Consider the following 15,378-nt stretch of genomic DNA (forward strand, 5'->3'; position numbering starts at 1 on the left):
ATGTAGACACATATGATTGATTGTATCATATCATTGTGATGGTTTTGTTGCATCATATCAATAGGATGTGTATATAATAATATAAATTGTTCTTTTCTTTCACATTTTATTAAACACTAGTTTAAGAAATATTCAAAAAAATTAAAAAATACTAGTTTAAGATAATATTCGAATTTCGAAGACAGCGTTTTTATTTTTAAATAGAATATAATTATTATGTAGAAGCGTGACTGTAAGGATTGGAGCCTTGGAGGTCATTGTAGCTAATGTTTAATATATATAAGTATATAACCATGAAAACAAAAATTTGAAGGTCAAATCTTATGGTATCAAAAACAAAATAAGCATTAAAAGTCGTCATTGCCATTGCTTTCATTTCATTGCAATTCTGACCCACATGATTACCGTTGTATGTTAATTTATTGATGTTTTTTTTGGTTTGATGACCTTATGTTCATTTCTTTGTTAGGCTCGTTTTTTTACGAGTAATACACATTTTAATAACCTAAATATAAGTATGGAAAGTAATTAATCTTCTTAAACGTTAGCTTAAAAATCCTCCTAAAACTATATGAATGTGATAAGTGAATTCCACTTAATTTCTATCATAATCTTACCCCTTCAATTTTCACATGTCATCATCTTATGAATTTAAAGAATTTTAAGGCTTATGAATTAAAAGGAGCGATGTATTTTTAATTATTGTTAGAGTCATACGTAGCGATGACAAAAACTTTATTAAAGGGACTTGTTAGTCTTGCATTTTTAACCCCCTCTCTTTGTGTGATGTTAGAGTTGGTACGTGTATATAACTTTATCAACCATGTGTTTTAATAAAAGTTGTTTCATAGAAAAGCTTACACATCGATATCGAATTATTATGTACTATTCCAATTGAGTTACGATGCCTTCATGTATTCTTGTACCAAATCCTAACATTGATTTTAAGGGAAACATTAATGAAATGAATAATTCCCCGCAACCACCAAAATTTATCATAGTGGTACTACCATATATTGTTATTTGTTCCAAAATTTATCTTTTTTTTTTAAACGCGTTATAATTGAAAAATATTTTTTATTTTAGAAAACTAGAATATATATTAGAGATGTGAGATGAGAAGAAAAGAGATGGAAAATGAAAAATAAAAAACGAGAAAAAAATGTTTTTAAGTTTTCCATTAAAAAATGAAAAACATTGTTTTCTGATTTCATTGAAAATATTCTTGGAAAACAATAAGTGTTTTTTCCAACTAAACACACTTTACGATTTTGTTTTGTTTTTCTTTTTTATATGAATAATATTTTCAAGTTGTTTTTAATCTATCATATATTTGGATGCCATGAAAATCTCGCAAACATTTTTTTTTATCATTATATAAATATTATTTAAATATGAAAAGTGGAAGATAAAAGAATAAAAAAAAGAAGTCAAATTCACAAGTCTAGCTCTACTAGAAAATTTTTCCTATTTTGCAAAATCACAATTGTAAATTATGTTATTTTGCTAAATAATAATGATATAGCAGCACAACGTCACCAAACTAGTTGTCATTGTGTTTTTGTGTCTCTATTTCCATTGTTACGAGCTTGAACAAAGTGACGTGTAGACTCTCGATTCTCTTGTATCATGTTGTCTCTTTCACTAAAATAATAATACAAATATTAAAACCCGAAGAAAAAACAAACTATTCAATTTCGCATTTATGCTTGGACAACAACCTCTTCCATCCACCTATACATACAATACACTAGTAATCATTTCACTCCCTATGCATACATACATACATACATACATACATTCACTCTCTGTTCACTGTGTCTTTGTGTGTGTGTTTTAAGTAGCAGTGCTAACAAATTTGGTCAAAGTTTATTTGACTTTTTGCTGGTTTCAGTTGTGGTGAGCTACAGCCTACAAGAATTTTGTTATTTTATTTTCAACGGTAGGTGTATATTTGACTAATTGCATTATTATCATTTTGGATTTTTATGAATATACATTTTGTATTTGTAACAAGCCTGTGACATTAGTGTGAATTTTACTTTGTACATATTGAAATTTGAAATCAATCAATCAATAATAATAATAATAATTTAATAATAATAGTTGTTAATGTTACTATTTGAATTAACAATTTTTTTTTAATTTCTTATCATCAGGTTGGTAGGGATGGAGGGAGGAATAAATCCTGATGCAATACTTGATTTTGTTGAATTTCATATACATTCAAACCAAAACAGGTTGCTTCTCTTCTTTTAGTAACTTATATTTCTCATTGTTTGTAAAATGGAGTTCATTTCCCCTGTTCAAGTTACCACATAGGACCAGTAAATTTGATTCAGATGTACCCGGCGACCTAACAGAGTACTAATCTATCTTAGAGAACCCTTTGACCTGTTGTATGGACATCAGGTCACTTTGGTGGTGGTTTATCTGTCATTGTTAGCGTTTTTTTGCAAATTTGTCAATGTTTATAACTTAGGTAGAAAAGAAAGATCATGTTGATCAGAATTAGAAAGCAATAGCTGTGATCAGTTTTTACTTTTTACACTAAAGAAAGTTATTTTTACTAGGGATTATGGCACCGGAGTGTAACCAACTATGACCAAAAGGTTATGTAATGTAACCAACTACTTGACTAGTTTATAGTGTAACCACCTTTATTTTTTGGGTTATGTTATGTAAGTTACCTGCTACTGCAAGTTTCCATCCGGTTAAGCCAAAAATAAAGTTAGGAAAAATGGCACCGGAATGTAACTAACTATAACCAAAGGGTTATGTAATGTAACCAACTACTCAACTAGATATGTAGTGTAACCACCTTTGTAATTCAACTAACAAAAATAAAATTATAAAATTATTCATTTCTTTTGCTTCTTTTATCTTCTTCATTTCATCACACGGACTATGCAACACAACCCAAAATGAGAATCTAAACCCAAATATATTAACTCACCTGATTTATCATATCATCAATCAATATATCATCTTCTATCTATCACTATATATCTATATCTATATAAATTTCTCCTTCGCCGTCGTAGACAAATGGTTTCACCACGCCGATTCATTCTATAATATTAATCACCACACTATACCATGATCAGATATCTCAATGGGTTTTGCTTTATTTGATTCCACAACTATTGTCAAAGATCCGAATGGCTATGGCTCAACGAATGATGCAAAAGCTCAAAAAAATCCGATCATGTCCACGGAATCCGCTGATGTTGTTCAGTGTTGCCGGAATCTGTTGCTGGTTGGTAGGATCTGCTACTGCTGCTGTTGCCGAAATCTATTGCTATTATTCACTATTGCCGGAATATGTCGTCGGAATCTGATGTTGTTCTTCACTATCGACAGAATCTAGTGTTGTTCTTCGCTGTTGTCATATACCATCTACTCGATAAATATCCATCTATTAATCTAGCCATTTACACACAAATCTGATTTCTCAATAAAACCCACAAATCTTCAAACTCAAATTGATAGAAAAGAAAGGTCGCTTGTTGTCTGAATCTTCAAAATCAAAACCGCCGGATCGAATCTTCAAAATCAAAACCGGTGGTAATGGTGGCTGAAGGGTGGTGGTTGTGACCGGAGGTGAAAGTGAAAAAAGAAAGAGATAGAGAGAAGAGGTGTATATTCTATAATTGTTTATATATAAATAATTAGAATATATATATATATATATATATTATTGATACATGTGACACGTGGCTCTCCTTTTTAAATAAAATGAATAATAATGGAAGTGGTAACCGACAACTTGTTTCCCATCTGGTTGCTTACATTACATAACCCAAAAAGCAAAGGTGGTTACACTACATAGCTAGACGAGTAGTTAGTTACATTACATAACCTTTTAGTCATAGTTGGTTACATTCTGTTGCCATTATCCCAATAAAAAAAGAATAAAAATGAAAGTGGTAACTGGCAACTTGTTTTCTATCCGGTTGCTTACATTATATAACCCAAAAAGCAAAGGTGGTTACACTACATAGCTAGTTTAGTAGTTGGTTACATTACATAACCTTTTGGTCATAGTTGGTTACATTCCGGTGCCATTATCCCTTTTTACTATTATTGTGTACTGCTTTTACAAGTGTAATATTCCTTTTTTACTATTATGTAGATATGAGGCCAATGTATGGAGTAACAATATAGAGGAGAATGTAGTATCCGGGCCCTTGGATCTAATGCTATTACATTTGCCTGAAATTAAAAATCTGTCCTCTAAAGGCTCTAGCACAAAGTTGAAGGTTTTGCCACCCGAGAGTGTAAATGATGTCAGCTGGTTTACAACAACCACACTGTTAAGGTCTGTATAATATATTCATATGTATATTGAATTCACTGTTATCGAACTCTAACTTTCTTTATTTCATAGTTTAAAAGGCTGTCGTTTATATTTGCTTACCTTGGTTCTATATTGTCAGATTTTTGCGCATTATTGGTTTGCCAGACATCCTTACTGCTGGGAATGAAATTTCCCAATTAGAGGAGACCAGAAAATTTCAATTCTCATTATCTGATAAGGTAACTCCTGAATCGTTTGAAGTAACTTTGAATGGCTAATATTCTAATGTATATGTGCGAGTAGAAGCAAAGGACTAAATGAGTATTGCTCATCTTGTTTTAACAGGCTGAAGTGGATATAACAACATCAGTCGAGTCGAAGTATGTTTCATTGTACTGTCTTTTACTTTCTTATCTTATTTGTTTTCTCACTAACATGTATCATGGTTCCTGATAGAAATGAACTACTGCAAGCAGTCGATTTGAGATTGGCAGCATTGAAAGAGGAACTAGCTGATGTGATTAATCAGGCTATTGGTTCCAAAAGCTCACCTAAGGATATATCTGACTTGGCAAACTTCGCTTTTCATTTCGGAGCCAAGGATTTGAGGTATTTTTTTATGGTGTTTTGGCATTTCTTTTTATATATACCCTTTAGTTATGCGTTCCTTGTAAACAAATATGGGGATATCAAAATTACTATTCTGCACTTGTTTCAGGGACATCTTGCAGAAGCTTTCAGAGATTGAAAGACATAGCTCAACAGAAGATGAAGATTCACGCTTTTCTAGTGAGGAAGATCAACCATCTGTTGAAAGAAGTCGAGGTCTTACAAGATCTGCGATGCCTAGAAGGTCTGCATCTCCAATGAGAAGAATCCAGATTGGGCGATCTGGTTCTCGAAGAGCAGCTGCACTAAATATCAAGAGTCTCAACGTATTTCCAAAGTCCGCATCCCAGAGAGATGCAGCTGGTAACATTAGTGAAGACGAAGATTCACAAAGACCCCCTAAGAGCAATGCACTAAAAATGAGCGTGCAAGATAAGATCAGTCTATTTGAAAGTAAACAAAAAGACCAAGGTATAGACACTCAGAAGACAAAACCAACTGTTGGTGCAAACAAAGCTATACTTAAACGATGGATTACAGGATCAGGTACTAGCACTGGCAATTCTTCTCCGAGCAGCTCTAAAAATCTAGCGTCAGAGGACAAGACAGAATCTGATCGTACTATTAACAAAACTGAAACTTGTGCCGAGACCTTAGAAAACATCTCACCCTTGCCTGAAAAGGGAACATCTCATCAATTAGGGCTGGAAGCCGGAACAGTTGAATCTGAAAGAGATTGGAGTGAAGAAAAGGAAGCTGCATTGGACGATCCCACGAAACTAATGGACAGCAAGCCAGTTAGACATCAAAATGCGAATATTGTTGATCACAAAGGTATGGATCCGAAAGAGCAGAAGGGTGGATTATATGAGCTATATAAGCATAAGAGAGAAGAACCTCAATTTAAAGAGACACATAAACCTATTGACGAGAAAAAAGGCAAGATGGCTGCCAACAAAGTGAGTGGTGTTAGTAGAAGACAGAATGAACTTCAAAAATCTCAAAAGAACTCAACTCAGTTGCTAGATTCTAGAACCACAAAAGCTTCTGCTGTGAAGAAATCTTCATTAAAATCGTCTCCTTTGCCTGCTTCACGTAAATCATGGCCTTCAACACCTTCACCACAAGCTTCAGGAGCATCACCTGCTAGGACTCCATCCCGTCCCACTTCTACTAGTTCTACACCAACAAATCGAAAACCTCACCCTACTGGAAAAATGGAAAAGTTACAACCCCAATTGAGGACTCCGAAGGCAACACAGCCAAATGCTACCAAGCGAACTAACACTATAAATCAGAAGAAGAAGCAGCCTATAGGGGCAGAAAACAAAAAGATTACGAAAACCAACGTTCCCATTCCTAAGGAAGATGTTGATGCTACTGCCACTGCTAAACCCAGTTTTTATAATAAAGTGACCAGGAAAAACAGTGTAGTTCCATTGGAAACAAAGCCGTTTCTTCGTAAGGGTTCTGGGATCGGGCGTGGTCCTGGTCCAGCTGTTAACAAGACAAAAGTTGTGGGCCAGAAAACCGAGGATAATGTGGTCACAAGGATTGGTACAACCAGTCAAAATAAGGAGACGGAACTCGAACTGTCAGAAAACAGTCCTAATATAGATTTGGAACCCCAAGTGGTTAGACATAGCCCCACAAAATGTGAGGAATCAGAGAGAAATTGCAGTAGTGTCGTCGGCCCAAGGGAAACAGAATGGGTGGTAAGTGATATCAATATTACTATGGAAGAAGAAGTAGTAATTTCCCCAACTGCGTGGGTGGTAAGCGAAGAGATTGATCAGGATGAGATTATTCCATGCAAAGAAAGCCTGGTAAATGTTTCATCACCAGCCAGTGTCACTCCACCAGCTGGATTTTCTCATCCACGTGTTCGTCACTCTTTATCTCAAATGTTTTCCGAGGACAGCAACAAAGCTGATATAGGTGAGTGGGGAAATGCTGAGCACCATTCTACCTTGATCTATCAAAAAGATGCACCGAGAGGATTAAAAAGACTTTTGAAGTTTTCACGGAAAGCTAAAGCTGACTTGCATGTAACTGCCTGGTCCAACAGTCCATCAACATTTTCTGAAGGAGAGGATGATGCTGATGAACCTAAAGGTACATAGTTATATAAAGTTTTAATGGAGTAAAAAAGTTGGCTATGCTAGTAATTCTCCTTGTCTGTACAGGTCTATCAAATTTTAGCAGATTTAATGAGCAGAATCATGTCTCTGCATCCATGAATACAACCAAAGGTAGTTTCTAAAATAATCTGTGTCTTTTATAATGGTAGATCTGGAAACAAGATTCGATTGTAACCACATTCCTTAATTAGCATGAGCTAATACATTAAGATTTTAAAATTTGGTCCCACTAAACTTGTCCAGTTTCAAAATTTAAAGTCAAACTTTTCCTACTTTGACCATAAATATTTTTAATTGTGTTATATAATAGTTGATGAAAGTTATACCAATGAAACACACATCTAAAACACAATCAATTCATATAACTTTCATCAAATGTTATATAACACAAACAAAAATATTTAATGGTGGAAGTTCGTAAAGGTTGACTTTGAAAATTTAAAAGTGGACAAGTTTAGTGGGACGGAGGGAGTACATTCTATTTACTTATCTTTCCCTGATACCGAATCTTAGTTTTATACCCCTTGTAAATTCCGATATTTCTGCTTATCTTGTTTTTCAGCAACAAGGTCATTCTTCTCTCTTTCAGCATTCAGGGCCAACAAGATGAAGGAGACCAAGGTTCTTCATCATTAAAAGAGAGTCCAAGAAAGTACTGGAACTGTAAATTAGACATTTGACCTTACCCTGTAGAGGTGAACTTCATCGGTTTTAAGTAGATATATTCATCCATTAAAGACCAGGAAATGATCCATTTTTATTCAGACGTTGCATGTTAATTTCTTGCTACAAGTCATTAGCGGGTGGAGTCCTTCTCAAAGTGCCTATTGCACAAATCGTTTGGGATAGAAGGCAAGTGTGCCCAGTAATGTATAAAGACAACTATTGATATTTAGAAGGCAAGTGTGCCCAGCTGTTAAACTCAAAGTATTTTTTTTTTATTTATAAATTTATTAATATTAGCAGATTGGAAAGCTTTAAAGACTGAATATTGTGGTTTTGTATGTACATGTACAACAATATGTTTGCTGTATGAAGTTAGATTGTGCTTTTTGACTTTTTTTTATTTTTATATTTATAATACTCGTAGCTCATACTTGATTTTGACCTTTTGTTGGATCTTAATAGTGATATATTACTCGCCTTTTTGGTTGAAGGGCTATACGAGTTTCTTTTCCTTTGAGCAATACTACATTTTGTAAACTCCAAATAGCATTGTAATAATTTTCATTACTTGTCAGATATAAAAGTTGTAAGTTTTTTTTTTTTTTTTGGAATAGCAAGTTGTAAGGCATGTACATCGTACAGGGGTGTCTAGGGTTTACGTGAAATTTGTGTAGTGTAAAATTGTACTAAACTTATGATTTTACTCTTTTTCACCTCATTTTAATTGTCCTATTAGGACTGGTAAAGTCTTTTTTTTTTTTCAGACTTTAACTGTAAATATTTTTGTTTGTGTTATATATTAGTTGATGAAAGATATATAAATGAAAAATACATTTAAAACTCAATCAATTCATATATGTTATATCAATTGTTATATAAAATATACAATAATATTTACGGTCAAAGTTGAAAGAAAAAAACTCAAAAAGTAAAATTATGACATTTAATATGGACCGGAGATTATTTATTAACTTAAATTTATATTTTTCTTATTAAAAGTCAATCTTTTGACTTTTTGACTCTTTTTTTTAATCACTTCCATAAAAAAAAAAGTTAAAAAACTTATACCAATACACCTAGTAAAAGCTACAAAACCCTTTTTTTGGTTAATCAAACACATTTCCATATCACTTTCCCCTAAATTTCCAGAAAAGGATAAAAGGAAAGTGGCAGTTATAAACAGGCCCAAAAGAAAGTGTGCCACTTTATTTCTGTTTGAAAGACGCTCTGTTTACAAACCCAACTTTTGGCGCCAATCCGATCCAAAACAGAATCTTTTCCTTTTTCAAAATCACCAAATCAAAAGATGGTGTTATTGAACCTGGAATTGAATTCAGACCCATTAAAAGATTGGAAGTTGCAATCAGATTGGTACTCTCCAACTCGCCTTCACAACAGTCCTGTTGTTTACGATTTCCCGGTAACCCGCTTTCTTCATTCTATCCATACTTTTTATATCTTTTTCTTGATAATGTGATTGATTTCTCAATCTGGGTTTTGCTTTTTTAGGGCGATCGGTTTATACCCAACAGGAGTTTGATGGATCTTGATCAAGCCTGCAGCCTGTTGACCAACAGAACCAATTATCCCACCAAATGCAATTTCGGTGCAAGTCTCTTTGCCTTTTCTGTATTTCATATTCATATTTGTTAATGGGTTTATGGATTTTGGGTCTTTTCTTTAAATCTTTCTGGTTTTTCTCACATTTGATGAAAATTTCAAGAATAAATGATATAAAGAAGAAAAATATTACTGTAAATTTATTTAGAAATTCAATAACAAAAGCCCTGTCAAAGATTTTTTTTTTTGTCATTAATTTCTAAAAAGATATAATCTTTTATGTATTATTACATAAACTTTTGGAATTTTCAACAAATGTGATAATGTGAATTAAAGATTCTGATGTGAATCTTGGAATTCATTAAAGGATTTTTTTGTTTTCGGTCATTATTCTATGTAACAGGAAGAATACCGAAAAATAATGGAGGAAAATCTGACTTTAGATAGTGAAGGAAGACCCTTTAGAATGCTTGCTTTTAGAGGAAGTCCGAAATTCAGTAGAAAGTCAATTCGATATATTGATGAGCTTCGTCGTAGTGATGAAGAAAATTTGAACAACATAAGTGAGCATCCAATCCAACAAAGAAAATTTCAGCGGGTAAAATCCATCTTCAGTGCTTGATAGTTTTTAAATGATATTTTTGGGTCTGTTTTAAAAACTATTTTCTTGGGTTTTTGTTTTCATAGAGAGAAACCAGAATACTAGATGCACCACTTCTCCAAGACGATTTCTATATGAATGTAATGGATTGGGGGAAGAACAACATTCTTGCGATTGGACTGGGACGAGATGTGTACTTATGGAATGCTACGAATAGAAGCATACATCATATATATAAATCGGATCACGTGAATGACCATCCTTCTAGTATTTCATGGTCTCAAGACAGCAAAATGCTGGCGGTGGGTCATGCACGCTCAGAGATCGATATATGGGACGCACACGCATCCAAAATTGTAAGAATTGTCTCTCCTCTTCATGTGCCATTGTTTGTCTCTGTAAGTTTGTTAAATCTTATGTTATTGCACAGATCAAAACACTAAAAGGTCATACCAAAATGGTAGGAGCAACTTCATGGAATGGTCACATATTAACATCAGGCAGTAGAAAAGCCATTTTGAATCATGATGGTATTAGTTCTATTAACCTTTATCCGTTTTCATAATTTCATCCCAGTAATGAAAAATGTTGAATTACTGAAACTAAAAGAATGCATTTTGGCTGGCAGTTCGGGCTAGAAACACTTTGGTATCATCTGTAAAGGCGCACAGAAGTACAGTGTGTGGCTTGAAATGGTCAATGAATGGTAACTTACTGGCTAGTGGCGGTGATGATAATGTTGTATACATATGGGAAGCGTCACAGATGAACTCAGCCAGGTTCGTGCACCGGTTTACAAACCATGTTGCTGCAGTGAAGGCTTTAGCTTGGTGCCCTTATAATTATGAAGTGCTGGCCTCTGGTGGTGGTTCACAAGATGGGTGCATTAAGTTATGGAACACTCAAAAAGGGACTTGTATTACTAGTGTCAACACAGAAGCACAGGCAAGTACTATTTTTTTGTATTGTCACTACTTTGTGTAGTTGTAACTTATGAATTTATAGTTTTACCTTTTTTACTATGCAGATTTGTGGGCTAGAATGGAACAGACATTATAAGGAGATAGCAAGTGCACATGGGTATAGCTTCAATCATGAACGTAAGAACGCACTGTCACTGTGGAGGTACCCTTCAATGGTTAAAGTGGGTGACATAAGGAGCCACCAGTCTCGAGTTTTGCAGCTGTCTCAGAACCCTGATGGGTTGACATTGGTGTCGGCTGGTGCTGATGAAACACTTCGGTTTTGGGAGTTTTTCGGGCCACCGCCACCAGCTAAGAGGCCATGCAGTGTCCTGTCGTTAAAGGCACTCCATATAAGATAGATGAAAAATAGATGATCCGTGCAATATCTTAGCGTAGCATTAACAGTCCTGATGTATGAAGTAAGAACATTAGAGATGCATTTGTTAATATCTTGTAGTATACCTTGAATGTTATGGATTAATTGGCCAAATAAACATAAGAGGATTGAACGGTTATATTTCAAAGTAAACTCTGACTTTTCATTAAAATGTTGTATAAGAATATTGGAAAATGGAATAAGAAGATGCAACAAGCTCATATCTAAATGTCTTAATGCTGAATTGAGTTTCTAACTGTCATATCTTGCTAACGGTGGTTTTGTTCTGGCTAAAGTGAGGGAGAACCCTGAACATTGAGTTTGACAGTAGCCATTTTCGGGGAATTGCAAATTGGACAGGCCAATGTAGTTATCCAGACATCCTGTAAAGTCTTCTACAACTCTTTTGGACTGCATACATTAAAACTCAACCATAACTTTTTTGGGACTGTAGAGACACATCTTTAATTAAGATTAAGTTATAGGCGTACCAAACACTTTCATGCATAATGTTATTGATTTATTATCTATGGATGTTTACTGATCTCATGTGATAATTAATCAGTAATCACCAAACACAAGTACAAATGGAAGGGAATAAGAAACTTAGCAAAGGAAGTACGTACAATATGGTATCGCCTGAGAAGCCGACCCAAACACGTACCCCTAAGCTACTATTCTTCTATTGGACTTTTGTAATTGTTATAAATCTTGTTAGTAAAATTGTAATTAGTTTATAGTCTAAGGGTTAAGTGTGTAAACTTTAGTACAGTAATTAATTTTAGTGAAAGGTTTCTACAAGAAGGGATGCATTGGTCGTATGAAACGAAGTGATGGGCGCATATCTCACAAAGAAAGCAACGTGATGATTCATGAAGAGTCACAATTGCGCGCTAAGGTGGGTTTTCAGTAACTCTAACAAGAATAAACACGACATAACATAGCATGAATAAAACAAGCACATGAATCAAACTAATGTTAAATAAAATGCTTCAAGAATACACATTATTATATATATTAAAAACAAAGTTATCAGTACGCGTGCAAATAATAGTAACAGGTCACTTTAATTTTCTTTGAGCCCGTTTTCGATTCTTAATAGGCCATTTCCATTTCAATTTGGGTTGACTAATGGGCCAACTTTATTTTTTTTAAACCCGCCAATAGTTTTTTAATTTTTAGCTTAACATATATAATTTGTTTTGAAACTTATGTTTTGATCTATTAAATTGTTTTTATTTGTTTTACAAATATGACTTATTTTAATTGATTATTATCATTATTCTAAGTTTCTTACACTTTTAACACTTTTTGAGCCCGTTTTCATTTCTTAACTGGCTATTTCCATTTTATTTGGGTCGTTTTTAGTTTTTTTAACTTGACCTGACTAATGGGCCAACTTTATTTTCTTTGAACCCGCCAATAGTTTATCAATTTTGAGCTTAACATACATAATTTGTTTTGAAACTTATATTTTGATCAGTTAAATTGTTTCTAATTTGTTTACAAAGGTTACTTATTTTAATTGAATATTATTATTATTCTAAGTTTCTTACCCTTTTAACACTTTTAAGAATATCGCATCTTATCACAGTAGTGGGTACGTTTGAATATGTACATGTAGTCATCTCCAACTATTAATTTGTAATACTTATTAGTTTTTAATTTTATTTCGGATGATGTTTTATATTGTCAAGTTTCTTTATTTAATAATAGCTTATTTATCAAAAGATAAATATCAACTCAATTTTTCAAACTATATAATATGTCTGAAAACATGTTACTGCATAAATTTACCTTATATGAAATACAGTAAATATAATGTCTCTTGAGACAACGCCCAGGTGACATATCTCGTTAAAAATAAAATAAAATTGAACCTCAGTATCTAATCATGAGAGAACCACTTAAGCTTTAACTCAACATCATGTGTGTCAGGCAATGAGTCAAGAAAACCCGTTTCCCACGGACTTGTTAGAGCTTCCCATCCTCCGCTAAGAGGGTTTTTTTATTAGGACATCTTTAAGATCAGTCATGTTATTTTCCATCATCCCCCTCACTGTTAGCTTACAGAGGGACTTGCTGTAGAATCCATATAGCTTAACACGAGTGGGATGGAAAATAGAAAAGAAAGCATCAAAGGCTCGTGTATGCTCCCTGAATACATCACCCAAATCTATAAAATAATCAAGGGATAGTAGTTGGACATTAGTAACCGGAAACAGGACCCTTTTTCTAAGATCATCAACATCAACACTTCCGTTCGATGAGAATGGTGTTCCATCATCATGACTGAATTCTATATGAATGTCAAACTTGCTTGATAAATTAAGTACTTCCCTCAACCAAATGAAGAACGAAGTACCGACTGGATTCCTCAAGTTGAGTCTAAGTTTAATTTCCTTGGGAGCATTGGCTTGAAACAATAGAGTAGGTAGTGTCTTGCCTTTATATTCAAAAGAAAGTAAATTTGGAGCATAAACTTGTAGGCCCATTAGCCCGTGCTTCATGTATAGGGTGAGCCTTTTGAGAGGACTAGTGATAACATACCTTTTCGAGGCCCGACCCTTGCTTCGAAGTTCCAAGCTTTCGAGAAAAGGAAACTTGGATTCGATCATATCAAAAAATGTACTGTCAATAATCATGCCTTCTAAATGTAGCCCAGTCACGCTTCTTCCTAATGAAGAAGCCGTGGTGCTGTCTGTAGTTTTAAATGGTAAATGGCTTTTCCGAACAACACAACGCCTTTGGTAATAAAAGGAGCCAAGACTTGGGACATTATCGATTTCCAATAGACCATCTTCTTCATATGAAGTCACTCTAAGTTGGCGCAGACAATTAAGATTTTTAACCTTGATTGTCTTCAAGCCTTCGCATAAATCAAGGCGAACCTCCTCAAGCAAGCTACAAGTAGACAATAAGCTATGAAAGACGTCTTCACTTATATTCACCTCTTTTAACACTAGAACACGCAAGGATGCACATTTGATCACAGGATTGATACCGGGATTAATGATCCGGTAGCAATTCAACTGAATTGTTTGTAACTTTTCGCCAGAGAACAATAAATCATCTGCGAATGTAAACATGGAGCCGGTGAAATTGCAACCTTTAAGGGAAAGCTCCTTGAGACAACTTCTAGTTTTGGACGATAGTACATGCCGAAAACAAGATTTAGCATAACCCGGGTCTGTAACAAAGTATTCAAAAGCTAAAGTTTCGATTGGTACATCGTTTTCGTGATACCTTTGGATAGTCTTGTAGACCAGCTCATTGTTTTTTGTTTCTCGTGAAGAGCCAATAAAATGGGGAAACCTGAGGGTTGGGATGGTAGACCAGGCGTGGTGCCATGACTTGGACAAGACACACGTGCGGGCAGATTCTTGTTCCGATAACAACGATTGTATACGGTGCATTAACTCCGTAGGAAGATCATCTAATGATTGTTGCGGTGTCCTTGTTGTTCTGCTTTTAGTCCTCCTCTTCTCCATTAATTATTAATCTTCTCAAGTTTATAGATAGAAAACCAAACGAATTATACACTTATTATTATTTATACAAAAATAATAATAAGAATACTTACAAATCTATATATATGACTACCTTAATTAAAAGCAGCGAAACAGCAGGTTCGATAAATTAAGGGATAGTAGTTGGACGTTAGTAATCGGAAACAGGGCCCTTTTTCTAAGCTCATCAACATCAACAGTTCCGTTAAATGGGGATGGTGTTTCTGCTCTATCATGACTGGATTCTATATGAATGTCGAACTTGCTTGATAAATTAAGTACTTCCCTCAACTTTAGGAAAAAAGAAGTACCGACTTGATACTTCAAGTTAAATGTAAGCTTAATTTCCTTGGGAGCATTGGTTGGAAACAATAGAGTAGGTAGTCTCTTGCCTTCATAATCAAAAGAAAGTAACTCTGGAGCATAAACCTGTAGGGCGATATAGCCTGCCTTTCATGTATAGGGTGTTAGAATATGAACACATACAATCATACATAATCACGAGTAAGCGTAACGGAAGAAATCGAAACAAATATGCAATCAAATTAATTAACAAAGAATAGAATTGAATTGTGTACCTTATGCAAAGCTCCAATAAGATAATAATAACAAGATTATTATTAATGCTTAGGGTTTAAAGCAAAACCCCTC

General features: G+C 34.3%; 3 protein-coding genes across 4 annotated transcripts; 2 read left to right on the forward strand and 1 right to left on the reverse strand.

The window, feature by feature from the left end:
• The first annotated feature begins 1,764 nt into the window (after positions 1-1,764).
• LOC122603115 lies at positions 1,765-8,109 on the forward strand. Of its 2 annotated transcripts, none has more exons than XM_043775735.1 (9): positions 1,765-1,942; positions 2,160-2,240; positions 4,136-4,321; positions 4,440-4,539; positions 4,646-4,680; positions 4,757-4,909; positions 5,019-7,024; positions 7,096-7,161; positions 7,640-8,109. In XM_043775735.1, exons 2-9 carry the CDS (start codon positions 2,170-2,172, stop codon positions 7,684-7,686), a joined length of 2,664 nt encoding a protein of 887 aa, XP_043631670.1. In that variant the 5' UTR covers positions 1,765-1,942; positions 2,160-2,169; the 3' UTR covers positions 7,687-8,109. The 2 variants fall into 2 exon arrangements, with proteins under 2 accessions (XP_043631670.1, XP_043631669.1); XM_043775734.1 differs by having other exon boundaries at positions 1,766-1,942; positions 7,613-8,109.
• A 908-nt stretch (positions 8,110-9,017) lies between these two features.
• Positions 9,018-11,419, forward strand: LOC122606243 (cell division cycle 20.5, cofactor of APC complex-like). Its single transcript, XM_043779203.1, has 7 exons — positions 9,018-9,136; positions 9,226-9,328; positions 9,684-9,874; positions 9,964-10,233; positions 10,308-10,407; positions 10,506-10,822; positions 10,905-11,419. The coding sequence occupies exons 1-7, from the start codon at positions 9,023-9,025 to the stop codon at positions 11,199-11,201; spliced, it is 1,392 nt and encodes a 463-aa protein (XP_043635138.1). The 5' UTR covers positions 9,018-9,022; the 3' UTR covers positions 11,202-11,419.
• A 1,793-nt stretch (positions 11,420-13,212) lies between these two features.
• Positions 13,213-14,709, reverse strand: LOC122604946 (putative F-box/LRR-repeat protein At5g02700). Its single transcript, XM_043777802.1, has one exon. The coding sequence runs from the start codon at positions 14,707-14,709 to the stop codon at positions 13,213-13,215; it is 1,497 nt and encodes a 498-aa protein (XP_043633737.1).
• Positions 14,710-15,378: the final 669 nt, after the last annotated feature.

The sequence above is a fragment of the Erigeron canadensis genome, chromosome 6, assembly GCF_010389155.1.
Source record: "Erigeron canadensis isolate Cc75 chromosome 6, C_canadensis_v1, whole genome shotgun sequence".
Classification (NCBI taxonomy): Eukaryota; Viridiplantae; Streptophyta; class Magnoliopsida; order Asterales; family Asteraceae; genus Erigeron; species Erigeron canadensis.

What these genes read in the sequence shown, in the direction of transcription:
- LOC122606243 (XM_043779203.1), top strand. Translation starts at nt 9,023, where the DNA reads ATGGTGTTATTGAACCTGGAATTGAATTCAGACCCATTAAAAGATTGG. An exon ending in CTGTTGTTTACGATTTCCCG is followed by an intron (nt 9,137 to 9,225) that starts GTAACCCGCTTT and finishes TTGCTTTTTTAG; the next exon opens with GGCGATCGGTTTATACCCAA. An exon ending in AGCCATTTTGAATCATGATG is followed by an intron (nt 10,408 to 10,505) that starts GTATTAGTTCTA and finishes TTTGGCTGGCAG; the next exon opens with TTCGGGCTAGAAACACTTTG.
- LOC122603115 (XM_043775734.1), top strand. Translation starts at nt 2,170, where the DNA reads ATGGAGGGAGGAATAAATCCTGATGCAATACTTGATTTTGTTGAATTT. An exon ending in AATTCTCATTATCTGATAAG is followed by an intron (nt 4,540 to 4,645) that starts GTAACTCCTGAA and finishes TTGTTTTAACAG; the next exon opens with GCTGAAGTGGATATAACAAC. An exon ending in TTCGGAGCCAAGGATTTGAG is followed by an intron (nt 4,910 to 5,018) that starts GTATTTTTTTAT and finishes CACTTGTTTCAG; the next exon opens with GGACATCTTGCAGAAGCTTT.
- LOC122604946 (XM_043777802.1), bottom strand. Translation starts at nt 14,709, where the DNA reads ATGGAGAAGAGGAGGACTAAAAGCAGAACAACAAGGACACCGCAACAA.